At 39.1% G+C, this 23,250-nt stretch overlaps 1 protein-coding gene across 1 annotated transcript in view; it reads right to left on the bottom strand.

Moving 5' to 3' along the window:
• Positions 1-3,083: 3,083 nt before the first annotated feature.
• LOC139732424 (dual serine/threonine and tyrosine protein kinase-like) overlaps positions 3,084-23,250 on the bottom strand; it is a 44,565-nt gene continuing 24,398 nt past the window's right edge. Inside the window, exons 5-10 of the mRNA XM_071643286.1 lie at positions 20,595-20,720; positions 15,288-15,471; positions 9,411-9,567; positions 5,009-5,258; positions 4,188-4,437; positions 3,084-3,285 (exon numbers count right to left, since the gene is read on the bottom strand). Coding sequence (XP_071499387.1) covers positions 3,086-3,285; positions 4,188-4,437; positions 5,009-5,258; positions 9,411-9,567; positions 15,288-15,471; positions 20,595-20,720 — 1,167 coding nt within the window. The 3' untranslated portion in view covers positions 3,084-3,085. The remainder of the gene's footprint in view (positions 3,286-4,187; positions 4,438-5,008; positions 5,259-9,410; positions 9,568-15,287; positions 15,472-20,594; positions 20,721-23,250) is intronic.

Genomic DNA, 23,250 nt, shown 5'->3' with positions numbered 1-23,250 from the left:
CTGACAGCAAAGGAAGCATGGAATGATTTAAAGCAAGCAGCCACTGAACTTACAGCTTCAAGTCCCCTCCCAAGCACTTGGCAATAAAGATTAATTACCTTGCCTGCAGGCACAACCACCAGTGCCCAGGGATTCAAACCAGAGACATTGTGATTGATAGTCTGTGGTCTCATCCACTCAGCCACAACACATGATGGTCATCTAAAGCAAAACAAACAATTATACTCCACTGACATGTCTGCATATGTTGTTTCACATATTTTCAGCATCAAAAAAGATAACGGCAAAACAGGATTGCCATGATATTGTATGCTGTCTATCAAACAACAAAACAAAACAGTATATGGAGTCATATTTATGTGAGTGTGTGTTGTTTTTTTTAATATTATACATGTCTAAATGATCATTAAACCAACCATGATCAGTGCATATGGCTGAGAAAATTCGGGAGGGGGGTGAGACTGTGCTACATGGCTTCACATACAGCCAGCACAAAATTGTGTCAATCGTGTAGAAGAAAGATACAGATCTTAACGAGTAATCAATCAAGTAAAGTACATGAAGGCATAAGTGGATAGAGGGAAGATATTGAGGTATTATTCAGTGTTCAGCAAGCATGGGTTTAAATCATAACCTTCAAAAAAAAGGAAACAGAAGTTACTACATATGTCATACTTGTCAACAATAGCATTGAGTACATCCCCAACAGCAAAAGTAGCTCCATTATACTCTGCAGCCACAGAATGTCAAGGACTGCATTTCTTTCATAGAAGGTCACTGACCTATCTATTGGGAAAAATGAGACTAGTTCTAGACAATGGCATATAATCGCACAAACTTGCACATCATACCCAATTTAGGTATTCCTGTTCTTACAGCCAAGTGAGCAGCACAAGGGCCAAAAGTTGACATACAAACCATCTAACACATGTTATAACTAGAAAAGCACTCTGAGAGCGCAGACCTCCGCCAAGCAAGAAGCCCATTTCCACCCGCACTGGTCTTGTTTGAGATCAACGATTTCCACCCTTATACGTACTGCACTGTATGCTGAAAGCCGCCTGATTTCCCAATATAGAAGCCTTTGTTACGTCATAAACCCTCAACTGCACAGCGCGCCTCGCCCTAGCAGAAACTAGAGCACGCGCTTTAGTGCGCGCATGCAAACCTCAAATACGCGCAGCCTGAACTCCCTAGTTCATTGACCCTACCTGCCAAAATATAAAAAATCCTTCATAAATTCCCCAAAAATTCTCGGATCACTACCAAAAGTTAATCGTTTGTTACTTGTGCCATTCTCAACCTTTCCTACAAGTTTCATCACAATCCGTTCACTACTTTTTGAGTTATTTTGCACACGGACAAACGAACGAACCAACTAACAAACAAACCAACGGTAACGAAAACATAACCTCCCCCCTTGGCGGAGGTAATAACTGTCTTCAGCTAGACCTTTGGCTGCCATGTTTGCTGGATAATTGGTTACCAAGACATGTTCTACTATGTTCTTTGAGATGATGATTATGAAAGTTTGCTCTTATTGTTCACCTTCTTCCAAATGAAAATTTGCTGATTTTCACAAAACTACAGTACATGAAAAGTTATTGCAAAGTAATATGTTATGTGTGCACATTGCATTACCAAAAGAAGGGAAAAAGGATCTTTTCAATGAGTGGAAGATCGTGGGTGAAAAAGTTGTGACCTGGAGTGTATTTCATCACTTCCAGCTCAGTAGTGGTGCAAGTATTAATTCTATTTCTTTCACCAAAATCACTGGCCTTAAAAACTTCCTCAAACAAGAGTTTAGTCAAGATATCCTAAAACAACAACTTTTAAATACATATGACATAACTCCACAGCCTGCTGTTTGCCAACATACACAATTCCACACCTGGAAGGTGCGTGACATTATGTGCAGTAGACTAAATATATTCATTACTTGGTGAATACCGGTATGAGTATTTCGCCAAGGGTGTGGTATCTCTTTCCTCATGTTCTTTCCAGTTTATAACATGAGGTGAAACATCACAATTCTGTCTCCCCACAATCAGCACAGCTGAATGTGGACACAAGGGAGTGAGTACACAAACTTTGGTCAACTCGAATCAAAAGCTCTTGAGTTTGAATGCATCAAGTACCATCTGTACCTCACTGCATTTGTTTCCCTACGCCACAACAGGGCAAACTAGGTTAAGAGTTTAATCACAATACAAGAGTGACAACAGCAATCCTTGCACACATCAATGTACATGATAAATGCAAAGTAAACAAAGTTACTTTGATACTAGCTGAACAATCACTTTGGTTCAGAAGCTAGGTGGTCCATACATTTTTGTACAAGTTTAACCCCTTTAGTGCAAAGCCTTTCACACCTTTTTTAGACATATGACTGTCCACTGCAATATCATCACAAAGTCAGAATTGGAACACTGAGCAATAAGCCAAAATACAGGACATATGTGAGAATAAGTTGACTTTTTAAGAAAAGCAATATATATTCACTTCTATTGCTATGAACTTCTGATTTATTTTCTTAATCATCCAACTGTAGAACTGTTCATGAGAACTTCATGTTTGGATGATTTCAACCTTTACCTTTTCTCCATATTCTGTGTAAAACATTTTCAGCAATTTGAAATTTTACGTATTTAGTTAAGTGGGCAGTGAACACATATTTTCAAGAGAGACACGTACCATTTAAAAGTGAGACTCATCTTCTCAGAAAAAAAAAATCAACAAAAGTCAGAGAATTCTTCCAAAATACATTTTGGTAGGTTTGTAGCAGGCTGCCACATATCAAGCAGCAACTTGACTATCTCTTCTATATGCTTACACTTTCGAAGCATTCTCTACGCAGGAATTCTTGTATGAGAGGCTCAGCATTACCAGAGGATCCTACAGTTCCGCTGGGATTATTTGCCGATAGCTGCAGAGGTTGTAGCATGGCACTAGATGAAAGATCTTCCTCACACTCTCAGAAAGAGACCTATTGTGCACGAAATTTGACGGATTAACTACAAGATTTCTGGCAAAGGCTTTCTCTCAGAGCTTTATCTCCTTCCCACATGTCCACTTTGGTCTCTTCCTACATGGTGTCTGACTTGTGGTTCGCCGATCCGTGTCCCTCGGCCTTGCGTTTGGCCAACGCCCTCTTCTGGATTTCCACCAGCTTAGACTGCACCTCACCCAGCAAGGGCCTGTCTATGGGCTCCCCTGCCCAGCAGGCTCGCATCAGGTCCCAGCTCTCCTCGTCAAACTGGGGGCGTAACCGCTCTGGCCTCACTCCTGCCACATTCAGACAGAAAGACTTGTTTAACACCGGAATACTCTTTCTTTTTCACAAGCAAGGAAAGGGTGGTAGTCTACAAACATAACTTGCTTCTCATCTTGTTGTATCACTCTGGGATATAAAGCCTCATGGATAGCAATTCATTAATATGAAAGGCATGTAATGCCTTTGAAATCCCCCTGAATGTGATTTCTCATTACAAAATTACTTTCACAGAACTTTGTTGGACAAATTTGATGCATGCAGTTAAGTCGAGATTGTGGCCCCATACTCCTGGCAATGATGGATATTGGATGGCATTGAACTCATACAAGACGTAATATTAATAACTTTTTCTTAGTCATCTGCTCGTTGACAAACATCAGCATCATTGCACTGAACTTTCCTTTTTGCATACAGGAGTGGAATTCTTGCACATTTTTATACAAACATGTGATGTATGTCAGAATAAAAATTCACAGAATATGAATTCATGACTCAATAAATAATCCTTATTCTAATTTCAAAGCTCTTTTCCCTATATCGATTACCTTGCATGCATTTGGAAATGGCAAGATTGGTGGTCATTACTGAGTGTAAACTGATGTTGAAAGAATATACTGATATACATTTCTGATTTGAAAGGTATGCAGACTTTAAAATGGCTTACTTTCACAAGTTGCTACGTCAAACGTAGATACAGTGCTCATTACAACCACAGAAAGCAAAATAATAGAGCTCATGACAACACCACCAACCATCTTTAGGATGGGGGCGGGGGCACTGTTGCTCCCATTATTCATTTAAAATATTATTGCCTCTAACTGAACATTAGGAATTCCACAGAAGTCATGCCATCCTGACAAATGTAAAATTTGTCTACAAGTTGATCTTTCAGGAGGGCAGGAGCATTACTAACCTTTCTTGACAGATGTCCAGAGGTGGTCCTTGTTGGCACACTGCTCAAAGGCCTGAGGCAGACGCACATGGCCAGCACACACATACCACAGTAGAATACCGAAGGCGTAGGTGTCCACACTGTTGTCGTACTTGCCCGAGAAGAGTTCAGGGGCCATGTGGATAGGTGTGCCCACGATGCTTCCGCTCATCATGGCCTCCGGCTTGCAGAAACCAAGGTCGGTGATTTTGCCACGGTCATGCTTGTCCAGCTTTGTAGTAATGAGTAATGGGGAAATGAAAACCTTCTTTACCATTTCTTTCTTCCAACAGTTTTCACGAAGTTAAACTGACATTCTGCATTGATGTCATGTACTAGTTAGTACCTCAAGCTTTAACACTCGGACACAGCAGGGAGGTGAGACAAAAAACTTTGTCTCACCTCCCTGGATACAGCTAGTAATGAATTGGTCAGCAATGACTAGGAATGTCACTGTAGTGTCAGTGAACATGATTTATACTTTTGTATGTGCTTTTCTGAATACACATATCAAATAGTGCACATGACAAAGTATTTTAGATTTCCCCACAATTACCAGTGTGCTCCTAATGTACTCCTAAATGAGGGCAAAAACCAGAGCAAAGTTGGAGTTAAGTAAAGATAGGAGTAGAAGTGTCTCACATGACTTTTCATATACTAGAATCCACCAGACTTTCAGCAAACCCCACAGCTCATATCTGTGATCAAATGAACACATCCATGAAGGACTCAGACGAAGGGTTGCACGAGTGCATGGCAGGAGGATGGATCTTACAGGCATTGCCAATCTCTCACACGCTTACCAGCACGTTCTTCAGTTTGATGTCCCTGTGAACCAAGCCGAGGCTGTGCAGGTAGCGCACCCCTTCCGCCACATCCAGGGCGACCTGGAGCCTCTCGGGTAGCTCCATGTTGGCCTTGATGGCTGTGTGCAGGTCCCGCTGCATCCGCTCCATGAGTAGCAGGACGGCCGGTGAGCAGCCCATCCCACCGTAGCCGTGGTCAATCACAGACCCGATGAGTGCCACCACCCGGTCATGCTCTGGAATTGATCTGAGATATGTTTGAAAGCAAAATTTAGATGGACGATCATAAAGTTGTGGGGACATGAAATTTAAATGCAGCGCAAAATTTCTGCCATTAATACTGTATAAACCAATATCTATTTTCAGTACAACACACAGGAAGGGATAGAAAGTACATTTTTATCTAAAATTGCTGGAACACATAAAAGTATTTTTCATCGTCTCATAATAATAATGATGATGAAAATAAAAACCACTTAAAAATTTCAAACTACAAGCCAGGGATGCCAACATTTTAAACAGTACTGCAGTATACTGAGGGCTGAAAAGGCATGGTTGGATTCTGTACAGCACTCACAAATAATACTCTGCAATGCTCTGAACAGTTTTTTGATCTGTCTGGAACTGGTGCTTTTTGCTACTGTTTTGTACATGATAAGAGAGTTTAATGCCAAGCAGGATGAGGGGAGAGCACATAATGAATACTAACAATTATAACTGATTGGAAGAACTTAAACTCTTTCATGTTGGGAAGAAGAGATAGAGCTTAGTGTACAGGTTTGCTTGTCAAGAAGCTACCAGAAAAAAGTGCCTACTCTTGAATCTATATTGATGTGTCAATGTCATATGAGTCAAAAGAAAACATGACATCACAAACTAATCTGATAAGTCACAGCAGCAGTTGGGTATGTTGCCAATCTCTACAATACACAGTAGGGTGGAATCATGACAAATCATCTACCAAGTCATTATTATCAAACTTGTACTCTCCTCTTTTAGACTTCTATTAATACTCATCATAGCATTAGTCATAGGCCAAGGATGCTAAATATATTCTGCCAAGTGCCAACATTCATTGTAGAGCACATCACAGTGCATCTTCTCAATATGGAACAGGAGCTCAGAATGTCAGAATATACAATATTCTGACAAAAAAAGTCCTAATATTGCAAGGAAACAGCTGAGAGTGTATGAGTGTTACCTGATCGACTGTTAGTTTATGTGACAGTAGCAGTGCACTAACCTGCGATCACTTCGTTAAAGTAACCAAACTAAGGGGAGGGTTAATTTAGATGTTGATTGATTAATTGATTTAAAAAAAAAAATCTGCATTTCATTCTCATACATAAATGTAACACAAAGTTGGAATAACACAAAGTCAATTGAACAAACTGAGTACAATATTGTTTGAATCTGATTTCAGTTGAAGCAGGTAAGTGATTAAGTCAAGTATTCAGCATTATTCCATGAAAATACAGAATGAAGACAAGCAGACGTGTATTTTATATGCAAACTTAACAATCCCATGTACACATGTGCCTGCCGTTCAAAAGACAAATTAACAAACAACTATAAATATAATAGAAATGATGTTGTGATATATGCATAAAAGCCTGGTATGGGCTTGTGTTGCAAGCCATTATGGCTTTCAGGGTTTGTTTTTGCATTGAAATCCCATTGTGTTCTTATCTTGACACATACAAGGGTCAGGTCGCCACTCGCAAACATACAACACTAATACAAACAAATATGGAAATGGTGACCTTAGGTGGTGTTCCCAAATACTGATACCAGGGTGACATGGGCACATGAAATCAATAAATCCAAAGTCTCAGTGATATACATATCAGTAGTTGTCATATATACATTTAAACAAATATTTATTTCACTCTTTTTTTGTTGCAGCTATGTGAACTGTGGCTCTTAGCGATTGCCTGCTCAAGTTTCTGCCTTCCACACATTTTGCTGAAATCTGCATGTATGTATTCATCATATTTTTTCTTTCATTAATGATGATTTATACAAAACTGTTTTTGCATGGAACTTCCTAAATAACATCCCGACTAACCTACCTCTCCCCAAGGTATACAGGAAGCCTCCTACCATAAGGCAGACTATTACAACCAGGTTGACTATTACAACTGGTTGGAATACATGTATGTCACCATCATACAATGCTCTGCCTCTCAAGTCAGACTTAGCTCAAAGATTAACGCTGAAAGCAGAGTTCCATTCAAGGTACTCAAAAGCTAAAGAGTGAAACTAAATCAGACACCAATTTCTCAATTTTGTCCGCTTCACACATTATCTAAACATCAAAGAGCAAAACAGGAAGATTTGCAAGAAGAGCACTGTCAACAGTCTCACATCACGAAGTAGTACACTGCATTCTCTGTCGTTTCACACTGTAATTCTGGAATTTGCGGTCAAACTCAACAGCACTTTCTATGTTCTACTAACTCGTTTTGCCGCTACCAACTACTAGAGCAGAACTGCACTGCTGAATACAAGTTTCGCAGGTCTCATCAGTCAAAGTATACAACCACATGCCATCCACTTTATAGAACAATTTGTGCACCCGGAAGTGCCCATAAAAGTATGCTGAACATGAATACCACTCTGTCATAAGGAGTTCTCAGGTAGGTTTACAGTTAAGGTACAATAGAGAACACAGATAAAAGGTAGAGAACAGGTAGCACGTAATTGTGGCATGAAAGTGCAGTCACGATTACTGTAAAAGTGGAAATTTTCGTGGTGTTGGGAAATTTTCGCGTATTTCGCGCAACCCAAAACTAGCGCGAAAATAAAAGCATGAGAATATTTTTGCTTGCCATATGTTCCAGTAGTTGATGTCTTGATTCCGCGGAATTAAAAACACGCGAAACTCTTCTTATCCCGCCGAGCGCGAAAAATTAGTCGCGCAAAAATATCCACTTTTACAGTATCCGAAAACATGCTTTTTCATCAGCGTAACATGATACAAGAACAAGTTTGCATTTTCAGCTCCCTCGTCCAGCTTAGAGCCAGTTTCAAGCAAATCAGCTAGGGGAATTCTTCAAGACTGGTCTGTAACTACAGGCATAATCTCATGGTTTTGTGTACACATTAATGCCCTAGATATGTATACATTTATGGTATATTACACTAACAGAAACTAGAAATGTCACTATGGTGACTGATATGTTTACACCTTTCCATCTTGCATTGTTCTCCCAAAACATGTACATCTCTAGTACGTCTTAACAATGTGACACGACAGTTTCAAATGATTGGCAAGAATGACATGCTTAAAAGTACACACTTGTATGACACAACCCTGAAATGTGTTGAGTGGTTCTACAATCCTTGAACCAAATTTCATTTGGACAGCAAAATTGTTTTAGAGAACAAGTACACATGTACTTGGAAATTTAAGCATTTTTACCTGTGTGTTGACCCTTGACCTTTTATCCTATGGCCCACAACTTTCTTCAAAAAACCAATAACAAGTTTTGTACATAAACCAATTTTCACAACGACACTTTCAGCAATTCTCAAAATGTTGCAAAAAAGTAAAATTTTGGCAGATTTATGAGACCTTTGATCCCATGGCTCAACTTGTCCCGTACAGAATCGTTGTGCAGTAAAGCATGTATATATCTAGTTTAAAGTAACATGTATTTAGTCATTTTCATGGTATGGAGAAAATAGTAAAATTTCAGCATTGAATGGTATAATATCATTGAAACCCGACCTCTGACCCAACAACCCAAAACCTCCAAAGAGAACCATTGTCAAGCAGTACCTTTTTATTGTATGTAGACCTACTGAGTTTCATGAAAGTACCTCGAGCTATTTCGGAGATATGAACAAAGAAGTGAACATTTGACCTTTATTTGACTCTAGGGCCCAAAACATTTACTGTAAATGCCAATATTTTCGTGGGAATAATTTTTTGCACGGCTCAACAACATATTCGTGGGTTCTTGAATTCGCCCTGCACAAATTATCATCCCATTCACAATGTGCAGAGAAATAGCTAAGATATTTTGTTAAGAATTCGCGTTAGCCAGCAATAGTGCAAAATACGCAAAAATTAATGCACCATGAAAATTTCTGCGTTTACAGTACTAGGGCATCTTTCTTTGATCTTCAGCAAATGCACTCACATGTTGATATGAAAAGCCATCATCCACTTATACATGACTATAATACAAAATGCCAAGTTTCATTTGGATACCTCAAACGGTTCTTCAGTTACGCAATCCACAAAATTGCTCATGGATTGAAGGACAGACAAAGGGACAGACAACCCCAAAACATAATGCTGCAAGTGACACTTCGTAGTGGTGGCATAAACAAACGATTACAAGAGAGAGCACAAAAGAAAGAAGGATGCAAAAAGTACAGGTGTTTTTACCTTGTGTAGTGGAATTCCATGGCCAGATCATTCCAGTGCTTGTCATCTGGTGGCACTACGGACTTGACTGCACAGTGAGTTATTCCACCCCAAGCCCGGCAGGAGTACACCACTCCATACTGCCCTCTCCCTATCTCACGCTCCAGCTTCGGCATGCCTGTGCAAATTACAAGGATTACTGGTTACATACTGTACTTTCTCGATACACTTCATGCGGAATATGTTCAAGATTCAACAACATACCGTACCCTTTCTCCCCCCCCCCCCCCCCAACATAAACAGTCAAACAAACATTCATATCATCTGTTAGTGATCATACCTTTGCAAAGGGAGACACTCTGAATGCGGGTGGGGGGGGGGGGGGGGGGGGAGAAACAATACTGAGTGAATAGAAACCCTATTGATTTTTTTTAGTGCACTTTTTATTATTACTGTCATGACAACCAGCATGGTGCTGCTTCCCTGATTTGTCATAGAAAGTGATCTTGGGTGAAAAAGTGCATGATGACCCTTGTGATATGGTTATTATAGTGACAGTAAGAAATGTAGTTTACACACCATACATAGGCTAATCACTTTCTCAGGGGAACATGAAGGTATTCAGAAGCTTTCTAACTCCACCACGGTGTATTCTGAAATCATGCTAGTTATGGGGGTTCTTCCCATGGTAAAGGAAATACCTCAGTCAATGAGTGTACTACAACACGATTGCATGCCGACTACATGTACTTCAGCATTCATGGCCTGCAAATGTACAGGAAGCCAGGAAGCGAATACATCATTCACAAAGTCCTGTTTCTTCTTATTATTACTTCAATGGACAGGAAAGGTCTCTCATAACACTATTGGATTTAAAGCAATTAAACACACATGTATGGGAAATCAAAACCAGGATTTCAAGTTCAATGTTCTTTACAACAACACACAAATGGCATAGCATATCACTAAACTGTCTTGCAATGTTTCATTTTTAAAATCTGTACACAGAATAGATACAATTGATTAACAAAACATTCTGTGTAGGCCTACACAGAATAGACACAATTGATTAACAAAACATGATGTGCATGTACGTAAAATGTTACTCAGTCCCCACAGATGCTAATAAATATGATAGACCAGAACAAGACGTTGCTGTGAGGTAGGGAGCTAGTCAGTATCATAGGTATTCCATGAATACTCATCTGCTCTAAGTCTCCTTCATAAGGTTTGATTAGAAGAAAATCGTTCATTATTATGGGCCTCCATTCTACTAAGATGGGGAAGTAGAAAGTTTCATGACTTGAGAAAGTGACCAACCACATGCTGAGTATACCCTCTTACTCTTGCATGTTGACATTAGGCTCTGCAGAGCATTCGCTTAACTCAGCTGGAAAGCTTCCTCCTTCCTATCCTATGATAGTGATATGACTATAAAACATTTTGCAATAGGCACATAGCTGTTCATCAACACGTTGCAATACAGTTCAATAATATTGACCACAGGACTTGAGAATTAGTACCTGCATCTCTCTTCGCACTATGAAATGTTTCCGAAATTGATTTCTCCACTACTTCATTACAGGGCTACTCAAGTGGATGCTATACTTGTAGCTAAGTGCATTTTTGTAGGTGACAATTTTGGCAAAAACTTGGTGACCCTTCACCTAATGTTTCACATCACTGTCGTTATACGAAAGCAATGCTGAAGAAGGATAGATGGCAGTAAGATCTGAAAACACAATACGTCTGCCACCATTTGGGGCAGTATTGAATTGCAAAATGGAAAATAATCCTCATATCAGAGTCTGAAAACAATGCAATCACTGCAGTACATTATACCACAAGTAATCACTAGGTATACAAACTGGATGGCCACCGAAACTACTGATGGCTCTATGTAACTTCCTTGATGTTCCATTTACAACTTTTCTGCGTGTCATGTTTCAAGATTACTGCACAAGAGCAATGATGACAGACAGCTGTGCAGGACATGGAACTTAACTTGACATCTTGACGACTAAGTACTACAATTTGGTACATGTGCATGTACATGTGTATTACAGATACATTGTAAATATGCATTATACAGGCTCCGCACAAACTTTTTTCCTTACTCGCCCTTTGGCCAAGTTTACTTCTCAATTTTTCATATTTTTTTACTTGCCTGAAACTAATAAATAAGAAAAAAAATATCAAAAGTACAATTGTAATTCTCTCTCATTAATATCAACCACTACAGCAATTTCAGTTAATTTGAAGTTTGTGGTCGTCAATCTAGGGTTGCAAGAACTGTGATTTATTATGAATTTAAATACTTTTGTAAGAAAGTGGAAAAGAATAGACAGGTGGGCACTATGATGACTTTTATGGACATCTCCAAACATTGTTTCTAATAAACTTTACATTCATTATCTCTTTAGCAGGGTGCTACATAACTTTATTTTACCACTTGCCCGAAAAGGAAGTAAAAAATATAAGGAAATAATATAGAAAGTTAGTCAAGGGCTTAATGAAACACGATCATTTGAATAAACAGCTCACATTGATTCACATGCTTAAACACATTGGAGCAACAAACTTGGTTCGATCAAGTGTTGCCTCTGTATTGCATTGGGGCTTCAGCACATAGTGTTGGGAAATTACTAAAATGACTTATAAAGTGTGTTGCATCACTAAACAGCCATTATCTTTTGGTTTCTGAGGGTTTGTTGGGGGAAAGTGAAAAAAAGGTGGCTTCAAAACTTTTTGCTTGCCCAACGAATTTGGGCAAGCATTTGTTATCCTTGTTCAAAAACAAAAAACACTTGCCCTAATTTGATTTTTTACTTGCCCCAGGCAACCGGGCAAGTGCTTAAATGTATCACCTTGTCTTTAGGTTTTTAAAGTTCATATGGTGAAAGGAGGGAGCCCTGGTTCTGAAGTTCATGATTTTGATGATGCAATCATTTGATAATCCTTCAATATGATGTTTCCTTTCGCAAATTGATCGTATTAAAGTATCAAACGGACAATCAATGATGAAATTCAAATCACCAGTGCTATACATGTATGTGCATGAAGGAAAAGGGGCAGGGGGGAAGGGGATGATGACAAATTTGCACACTCCAAGTGATCACCACACAGACAACAAATTCATGCATGAAATTGAATAATTTGGTTAACATAATATTATAAACGACACTATAAATGCCAACAGTCAACAATCATGATATCAATTTAATTTCTTTTTTTTTTTGTCATTAACTTTTTCTGTTCTCATCACCTGATACTTGTGTTGGCAATCTGAGCCGAGTCACATGATTGCTCTGTATACACAGCATTATACACAACATGTTCGCATGCGCTTGCACCGCCTCAATGTCAAGTATACTGTATTCTCTAGGCTCAGGTAGCAGCTCTTGGGCTGGCTCTAGCTTTGAGACGGCCAAACTAACCAATGGTAATGCTGCGCCAGGCTGTCAACAGCCCAGCACCATCTCTGCTCACACTTTACAATAGATGGGCAATGTGTGTCTTTGCTTCCTGGACTTGTGCCCCTTTTGGTATGATAATTACTTTTTAATGCAAGCATATTTTACAGATAACTGACTTGCTTTGGGGAGGGCGTCTTTTTTTCCCCACTCATTATATAACAAAAATTTTGTGTGATTGGGCAAGTAAATTCTACCATTTTCATATCCATACTTGCCTGACATGAAATTTTACTTGCCTTGGCAAGCACCATTGTAGAGCCCTGCACCTATTTTAGCACAAATTACAGAAAGCACTAGAAAATTAAATGTAAATTTACCACATTAATAATGTTAGGCTTCTACTACTAGATCTCTTCCCCTTGATACAGCACCTACTGGAAGGATTTTACTAGACTTGATGGCAACTACGATACTTTCTAATGCAGTCAAAACTACAACCATACAATGTACAAGTATGTACACATCTTTATTTTCAATGTATGACAAACTTCTCTACATCACAAGCTCACTGAAGAGAATTTGTCACTTTCAATTGTATTAACACTATAATGTGCACTATCGGCACTAATCTTGCATTTAGTCTTGGAGATATTTTTGATAAAAAATTAACACAATCAAAATATCTCTACAAATTCATGAAAGGAAACCAACAGAGCTTGGTAAAAGAATATGTTTATCTTGCATTGCAAATGTTTTCATACAGTTTGATGAATATCTATAGATCTTCTTGATGTGTTAATTACAATACAATTTCTAACAACTATTTGTTTGTTTACTATTTGTCAGCATGATATGTGCCTGTGTGTGAGTGCAGGAATATCTTTGACAGACACATTTGCAGACTCAAAGTCCAATGCTAACTCTACTGAGTATTATTTTGTCCTGGCCTCATAAAAGCAGCCAGACAGGTCAGAATGGCTTATCAACAGTGATCATGTTGCCAGTCAATTTAATAATGCACACACTTGAGGGAGTGGGATGTGACATTGACCAAACTGGAAGCTATATGATCATATGACTCACTCTGTGATTTTTGACCCCACATCGTACATGCACTCCTTCTGTGAATCACCCAAATCCCATTGTCATAGTTCTAAGATAATATCTTCTGTTGTTTGTGGTGAACCACTGCAACACATACACATACACACCCACACACAATTGCTTTGCCTGATGTACATGACATATAGGGCCTACATTGCACACCTAGGCAGGCTGCAAGTTGACCACAACAGATAATTAAGGTCATGACCTGTTGTGACAATCCTACTTTTGACATGTGTATGGGTGCCTCTCCTCTCCTCCCCCCCCCCCTTTTTTTTTTCCATGAACCCTTTCTGGACCATCAGCCTACATAACAACCCTTTTGACATTGCCTAGCTTCCCACAGAACTGAAAGAGTTAACACATGGTCATATTTTATGTGGGTGATTGATTCTCTCCAATGCAACAAAGGCTTGCAAACTCTAATTCAAAATTTGTGCCAATGTCATAGTAATGGCACAGAGTAAAATGGCTCATATACTTTAAACTCCTTAAAAGTCCAACAAAAATTTTCTGCAGAGATTATCATCTTGTCATCTAACCCTTTAAGAACCAGTCCCACGTATACTCAGGCAGGTGTCTATGGGAAATGTGTGTTACAGCAAAATCAGCCCTTCCTCAGTGGGTTAAATCATCATCTTTGAATTTCACTGTGTGTCACTGGATATGGATAAGATGGACCTCGCTGTGAAAATTATTAAATCTGCACATTAATATAGAAGAATTACACAGTTGAGCTAACTTGAGAAAGAACCAGTACGTTCCATCTTCTGAAATGTGTTGCCAATCACAAATCAGTCATGACATAGTATACATATATAGGAACCAAGGCCCTTTCGTAAATTCTGCAGCCAAAACAAATGATATATTATATGGATTGGGAAGGTCTCAAATGAAAGATTATGCTTATTTATCACAATAACTTTTGAAACATTAGCAATTAATTTTAAAAGTGGTAATACACAGATCTGTAAAATGGCAAAAAATGTTGGAAATGTAGTTTCTGGGGATCAACAGGTTAAAGCCCTACTGTGAGACTGACCTGCTAATAGAATAAAATTCTCTAGTGAAAGTAAAGTCTGACAGAAAAACCGTGCTCTGAAATTTGTGGAATGAAACAGCACAATGTAGGGCAGGGCCCTGCTCTTTTATTGCAGGCATTAGACTCAACCAACTGTAACTGATTATCTCATTCTCTGAATTTCTCATGGAGTACCATTATGCTCAGAAGGGATAAACAGTAGTTTTAAATCTTGGCTACTTGAAACTTGTACCATAATTGATGTCGTTGGTATGCCAAAATTATATAGCTCAGCGCTAAGGGAGGCTGCTGTTTCGAGTTGCCTGGACTGAGTGTAAAGACAGGCTGAGGACTCACCATAGAGGACCATGTCCCGCAGTGATGTGCTTTCCAGTGCCAACCGAGCCAGACGCGGGGCATACACCTTGCGTACCTTCATCCGCTGCTCCTCCGTCTTCTCGAGGCGCCCGGAGTGCTTGGCTTCAAGCTGCCTCAGGGAGGTGGAGAAGGACTCATGAGAGTTGTTCAGCCTGGCACGGAACTGTATGATGGAAGAGAGGTGAAAAATGTGTGCAAAATGAATATGACATATGACTTTCCTTTATTATGAAACCAAATACTCAACTGCTCCCACCTTTAAAGAAGTTCCATGTTGTTTTCGTAGAGGGGAATTTACCTCAGACATACATTTCACTATTTGTGTCATAATCACAAATTGCTGTAGCTTTCTTATCCAGCCCTGGAAAAAAAAACTTTTAAGGTGCTGCAGAACACTTGCCTGAGCATGAATTTTACTTGTCCAATAAGTAAGTCTAAATATTAAAGAAAATGATTAAGAAAAACACTTATTAAGTCACAGGCTTAATAAAACAGTTGTATAAATCATTTGAATAAACAGCACACATTGATTCACATGCTTTAAAGGGAAGCAGTCCTGAGATTTTCACTGTACTGATAATTAAGAAGAGTAAAAAATATAAACTTTCACCAATTTATACGCTTGGACATCAAAAATTGTCTCCGTACGCGATTTTTGAAAAATAATTCCTGCAAGCGATCGTGAAAGAGCCGGCAAAAAGATGCTACGTAGTGCATGCCCTACTCACCAAGTTGACAGCCATGCCTCTAAAAACCAATTTAAGTGTTCAAATGATTAGTTGCAATTTTATCATATAATGTGAAAGTTTGTGGTTTTATAATTTCAAACAAAATATTTCAAGCTTAGATATATATAATTTACGAAAAATTAATATTGTAAACATAAATTTATATGTATTTTTAAACCAAATATACCATGAACTTGACATCAAGTAGGCACGGTCGTGTTCTAGCTTCCGTCCGTGCTGCATACTTCTTAGCGTAGAAACCACTCTCGCGCGCAAATCCTTACCATACCAATGTATACATACACAGTACACTCGACTCCGTCCAGTCAATTTTGGCATTCAAACCGAAGATAACCTGTGCATGAGAGAGTCGAATTCTTAAGAAAATATTGTTTGTATCTCAATATTTCTGTAAGTAGTCAGATAATCGCCTTTCCTCGAAAAAAAAAAAATATGACGTGAGCCGGGAAGGATAAACACAGGGGGTCGTAGGGATATGATTTCGCTCCACTTTGCCGTGCATGTCCAGTCGGCACTGGCAGCAGCTAGCTCAGTGGCACTGTACTGCAGTCCAACCCCGGCTGCAGGCCCACGGTAAATTAAACATTGCTAGCCACTTTCCTTACCTCTCTACGCTTTTTTCCCTCGGTTCTCTTCGAAGTCGATGCTCGAGGTGTTTCTGTTTTGTAACTCATGTGAGCAAATGGTCAGGATTGCATCTGGTTTCAGGAGTTTTCTCGGTTTATAACCGAGGGCCACAGCCTGCCGGTCCACGTAAAAACATCGCTTCACAAATTGTCCACGCACAGGTAGGTCACAACACGATTTCGAGATTTTGTAGGCCCTAAGTTTCTAATGTTCGGCATCGTTGTACCGATATTTCCCAGCCATACAGCTCACCTTTCACGATACTTTTGTTAGTCTGGGACGGAAAAAAGGATTTTCCTGGGAAATTTTCTGCACGATTCGAGCAAAACTACTGATGTAAGATAGCCTGACCAGACGACGCTGAATGCGGTCGCCCCTGTAGTGTACTAGCAGGCCTGTGTAGAATCGTTTCTACCTACAAATATGTACACTCTGTACGTACGATAGAACATGCATGAGCGGCGACAGGTAGGGCTGCAGCTGCGCTTGAGACTGGAAAAGTGCGAAGGGCAAACCGCGTACGGGGTGCGTACGCGTATCTACCGTAGATCTATCATCTAGTTGTACCGTCCACACGTGCGAATATAATACACAATACATACACACACACACAAACACACACACACACACACACACACACACAACGTAAAAACAATGTCAAATACGAGTCGGAGTAGCCACCGACGTCTTCATGCATCCGGGTAAACTAGGGAGCGTACGGATAACGAGCAGAACACGGCTGGGAAGAGTTGTGCATCGACGACGTATGACTCTCCGCCAAGACTTGCTCATTAGCATATTCACCATGCAGAGTCACACTTTTTCAACCAAAATGTACGAGCTTATTTGGTGATTTTAAAGTTTGTTTTTGGTGAAAGTAGTTCATTGGAGGTACCAACAACAACATATTTTTTTAAATTTCGTGAGGACTGTGTCCCTTTAACACATTGGAATATAACAACATATTTGGTTTGATCAAGTATTGGTGTTGCATTGCATTGGTGCTTCTTCACGTAAGTGTTTGAAAGTTGCTGAAATGACATTACTGTGCATCCACTGTAAGCAGTCATTATATCTGGGCTTCTGTATGGTTGACTTCATGGGTTTGTAGGGGATAAAGAGTGAAAAAAAAAAGTGGCTTCAAAGCTTTTTGCTTGCCCATTTCGGGCAAGCATTTTTCTCATCACTCCAAAACATTAAAGCAAGTATTTTTTCTAATTGTTCCAAAACACTTGCCTGCCTGTAATTTTCACTTGCCCCAGGCAATCAGGCAAATGCAATGTACCGATAGCAGATTCCCCTGTACGAATATGTGAGTTGTTTTCCCCACGGTGGATTCATTGTACAGCATTGCCATGTTCTTGAAGCATCAATCACGGCAACTGAAATTAAACCCATAGCTCGTTCTACCCTCAGCTGTGCAATAAATTACAACATATTTGATATTCCATTCCAGCCAGCATTCCAGCTGAGATGTGCTGTATCACAACATGTGCTGGAAAGTGTATTGTTCCAACTAAGAACCATCCTGTGCTAGCTTGACATGACAAAACACACTGTAGCATCACCAAAGGACAAAGTCCAAGATCCTCCACATGACTCTTGACTGTAAATCTTCCTTGCCTGAACAGGGTACATTGTATTACACAGGCATGCTACACAATCAGACTGAAGGATAAGGTCAGTTTGGATAATAATTTCTTATTTGTCAAGCTTCATGCCAAGGACAGAGTGAATGAGGCAAACCAAGTATTAAAATGCACAGTGCTTGACCCCAGTTCAGGTCACACTTCATGGTGGTGAAATGGTTGGACAACAAGACATGACCATGGCTGTACATTAACACGAATGCCAAGTTTTAGGTCTGATGAGTCCATAAAGATGCTGAAAACAAAAACAACAATCCATGACTTCCCTTCATCATTATCATACCAAACATGATGAAAGCAGTAGCCAGGATGAGGAGTCATTCTGTGACAGCTGCTAGCCAATAAATGACTAGCTATAAAAACATGGGTGCTCATATTGATGGAACCTCTTTTACTTTCTCTTTCTCTCTTTTTAAGATACATCAATGAATAATGTCTCAGGCACCCTTCAGGTGGAGGCATAAAAAGTCCTCAGACACAAGGACAGCTTTATACACACACTGTAACAGATGACATGAATCTAATTAGTGTCTACTCTTGTTTTCCTACTCTCCCATTCAAATGCTTTATGGACACTGCATCTGCACGAGATTTGTTTCATTTGAAGGTGCCGATGCACCAACCAAGTAACCGATCAGTGAATGTTTGAGCTATAAATCAGAAAGCGATGTGACGGTTATGTCCCTTTGAATGCGAGTAAGTCATCAGTAATCATGTGATGTTGTACATTTCTGATTGCCATGCAAGTCATGTGAGTTTAAAGTCTTGAATATAGCACCCCTCGTCTGCAATTAGGTCAAAAGTTAAAAGTCAGACTTTCTTTCACTTCTTTGATGGCTTTGACTGATTTTTCTGAGATACAATGTAACTGCCTCAGAGGATGTACACATTAAGACTGCATACTTTTTGAAATTTCAGAAAAATCACAATTTATTTCTAAGAAATTGTATTTCATTACAATCTCAAGTAAATAATCATCTACTACTAGTGACTACATGTAAGCACAATTCATGCCTTATTTGTTTGTCTTCTTTTGTTTGTTTTGTTTTGTTTTGGGGGCACTTTTGTCAGTTGCTTCTTTAACATTAATATTTCTTTAAAAAATGACTGCGATTTCTCACATCACCACTGATCAACCACAAATTGCATGACTGTATGATTTTCACTGGAAATTACTTTCTCGCTCTGGTACACTATGTACATTCTCTTTATACTTCTACAGTAAAAAGAAAACCTTCAGATCACAAAAATGAATGCTGTCCATTCAACAATACTATATCCATACACTGCTCAGAAGGTCGCAAGTGAAAAAGGTAAAATGATATTTTGTTCACTTGCAGACTTATTCTGGGTACTCAGGCAGGAATGTCAGTATGCTAAATATATTAGGCCCTGAATCAAGAAAAGCTACATTTATATCTTAAAAATCAGATCACTGATCACCTACGGAGTAGGTGGTACAGTATACAGTAGCTTACACCGGCCCACGTAATCTTATGCTATTAGGCAGCTAGGAAGAATTGTGGCATTTTATCAATACCTGTGCACGCAACATTTCATGTGCGTGATATTTTTGTCAACAGGCATTAGACAAATTATGGCATAAACAATACATTGTACCCCTCCAACCACTTACAATATGTGCTTTATCCAAAAGAAGCCAATGCACATCACATGTTGCTACACGTACATTGAAAAGACCTATCAGGTTTACAACACATGCTTACAGCCGATCTCAATGGAGGAGATTTCGCTGTGACTGCTGCTACTGATCAATTGCCTAACTTGTGCAACTCTTAGAGACCAAGAAATGGCTTTTGCTCTCGGCAAGAAGACGATTCCAGGGCAATGTCAGAGACGTCTCCAAACAAGGTGACAATGTATTCACTTGGAAATAGTGAAAACATTGCCACTATGTCTCCAAGACTTCTTCTCAGTCACAGAGATGTCTCCACTACAAAGTGTAAGTCTCTAGTAGGTTGTCAATGGGTCTCCACGAAGTCACAGAAAAGTCTCAGAGATGTCTGCTGGAGACTGTAAAAAGTCTCTGGAAAAAAAATGAATCTGTTCTATTCTCTCGCCAATTCCTGGAGACTGCACTAGTTCTGCAGGAGATGTCATGGGGACATCTCCCAGACCACTCCACTATCGGCGAGATTCAAGTCGCCACCAGATGGCCACCTAGTCTCCAAGCCAATGAGATACCCACATTACATAGTTTCCCAAACAAGGTTGATATGCTATATTGATGATACGCTTACCTGGGAACATATGCTCTTGGCCAGCTTGGATTCATCCAGGTTGTTGATCATAGTCTGGGCCACTTTCCTCTTCCACTCTGTGTCTACCTTGGTTGGTGTCTTGAAAGGCTTGATGGACTGGAAAAACTGTAGGAAAAATTAGAAAATATGCCAGTAGTAGAGATTATCATTTACATAGATTATCATTAAGGCAGACAGATTAGAGGAAAAGGACAGTTGATTCTGATGTGTAGCTTCAATATCAAAAGGACACATTGCAAGCCAACACATATTTATTAGAGAATGTTACAACTATCACAAATTACATGTTGGATAAAGAGGAAATCACAAATTGGTTTCCCGATTATAATCCTAATCCTAATCATTACTATTCGAGTGCCTTCACTCATAGCTAATCTTTCGGAGGCTACATTAAATGAAGCAAGTATGCAGAATCTCAGCAGATACATGGTAGCTAAATATTCTCAGGTACTGAAAGGTGGGGGGATTTATTAAAAATGACACACATGATGCATGAATTACATCTGCAGTGTTTACATATTGACTGATGTACTCTGCTATAGATATGTGCTGACAAATGCAAACATTCCTAATCTGCTTAAGATTGTACAATGCAGTTATAACATTGTACAGCACCGAAGTTCAGACATATTGTAAGCATATTATGCATACATTGGGCATAATTTGTATGTGTGCCAAGTACTATGTATAGTCAGCTCTGAATTTTTATAAACAAACACACAGGCAATATGCATCAACACATGCATCTAAACCTGAAAGTACACATTAATCAACATGGGCTGATGCAATGGCTGCTAAATTCATAGGCACCAAACATTCTTTGCTTTGCAAGGATTTGCTTGTTGTTTCAGCATTCTAGTGACATGAAGGCATCCTACAGGACAAATGATTTTGGGGTTACATGTCTCATTGGTAAAGCGTTTCTTCTTTAGATGATCTAACATCTGTGTGATTTGAGTGATAACCATACACTAATTTATAAAGTAAACACTCAGATCGCAAAGAGTTTGTCTGCCTGCCCTTAATTAAAGGGAAATACACTCAGCTGAGGCTGGTCGACACTATCGAACTGTCATGTCTATTCTGCTTTAAAAAACAAAAACAAACAAACAAACAAAGATCATCAGTTACCATGCATTTACCCAAAAGGCTCAGGACCATGTGTGACTGCAACTGGATACAATAAACTCAGAAATATGCATACGTACTAGTGAGGGCAAACTTTCACAAACTTGTGCAAGCCCAACAAAATACTGTAACTGATAGTCACACACACTAAGTTTCAAAATCTCAACTATTTTTGTTCATAACTTTGTAAACCAGAGAAGCTTTCAGCAAAGGTGTTAAAGACTATGTTTTTTAAAACCTACACTGCACCACATTTTAATCTGTTGGTTCTACTTGTCAGAAAGAACCTTTCTTTTATTCATTTGTAAGTCAAAAAAAAAAAAAAAGCTTCCAGCAAAGGTGTAGAATAAGATGCTTTCTACACATTTGTATATAGCATACCACTTTTAAATCTGTTGGTTTGACCAGTCTGAACAAACCTTTCTTTCATTCATTTTCAAAACTTCACAAAATAGCTAGGGCATATATGCATGTACATGCCACACTTGCTGAAACACAAGATTTTGATCTTTATGTTTTCAGAGCTAAATCTCTGCTCCTGCATTGTTATGTCACACAGTTGACAAACACATAACCCAATATTGATAGTTCTCTCTACTAAGCATGGATGGCAAATGCCAAAAAAGAGCTAGACTACTCCATATGTAGTGTGCGTGCCTGCTAAAATGTATGAAACCATTTAATTACATCAACACAGTCTGCTACTTTGACAGTTAGATTAATGCCCATATGCATTGTGTGATTAGTTGCTTCGTACAGAAGTATCGCCATTCGCCATGTTGCAGTTCAAAGCACAAGAGAAGTGATGCAAAGCTACAACCACATCATTTGATGTGCAATCTAATATTCAACAATTTCTGTGTCAGGGACTTTGGACAATGCATGTATATGAGAGTTTTTTTTTTTTTTAATGTACCAATTGGCACTCAAAAGCACACAAAAGATAATAAATATGGCAGTTCAGACTCAAGATCTAATCCCAGGGACAAACATATTAAAGATACTTTGTATTGACTCTCCAACACATTGTGTGCTCACAGTGCTTAAGTTTGAACAGTGAAAAACAGCCTCCTTTTCTCATAAAACTGCTACAGCAATAAAGACCAAGCAGTGTAAGAAGTCCCTGTGTCATAAGGCTGGTTTCAAATTGCATAGAGTGTTTCAAATTACTATTTCATCTTGGAAATAATACAGGTGATTTATTAAAAGGGGGACCATAGTTTAAATACATACTTGTTGGCTTATTTATGGCAAGTCATGTACATGTTTATAAATTTCAAGGGGAATTCCTGGAAACATCGAAGACAATGACAATCACACACAGATTGTGCTATATTTACTTTGAACATAAATGCCATCCAAAGTAGAGATCCACAATGACCAAGACTTTAATACATACATGTACTATGACCAAATGTAAACTACACATCTAACTCCTAAATGACAATTTGGAGCATGACTTTTAACTGGTGTATTGACTATTGAGATGCTTGGTTGTTATTTTTTT

This window comes from Diadema antillarum, unplaced genomic scaffold (genome assembly GCF_040938485.1).
Source record: "Diadema antillarum isolate AM-2024a unplaced genomic scaffold, OU_Dant_1.0 seq00000423_RagTag, whole genome shotgun sequence".
Classification (NCBI taxonomy): domain Eukaryota; kingdom Metazoa; phylum Echinodermata; class Echinoidea; order Diadematoida; family Diadematidae; genus Diadema; species Diadema antillarum.
The sequence above is the reverse complement of the archived record's forward strand: the minus strand, read 5'-3'. Positions and strand labels throughout refer to the sequence as shown.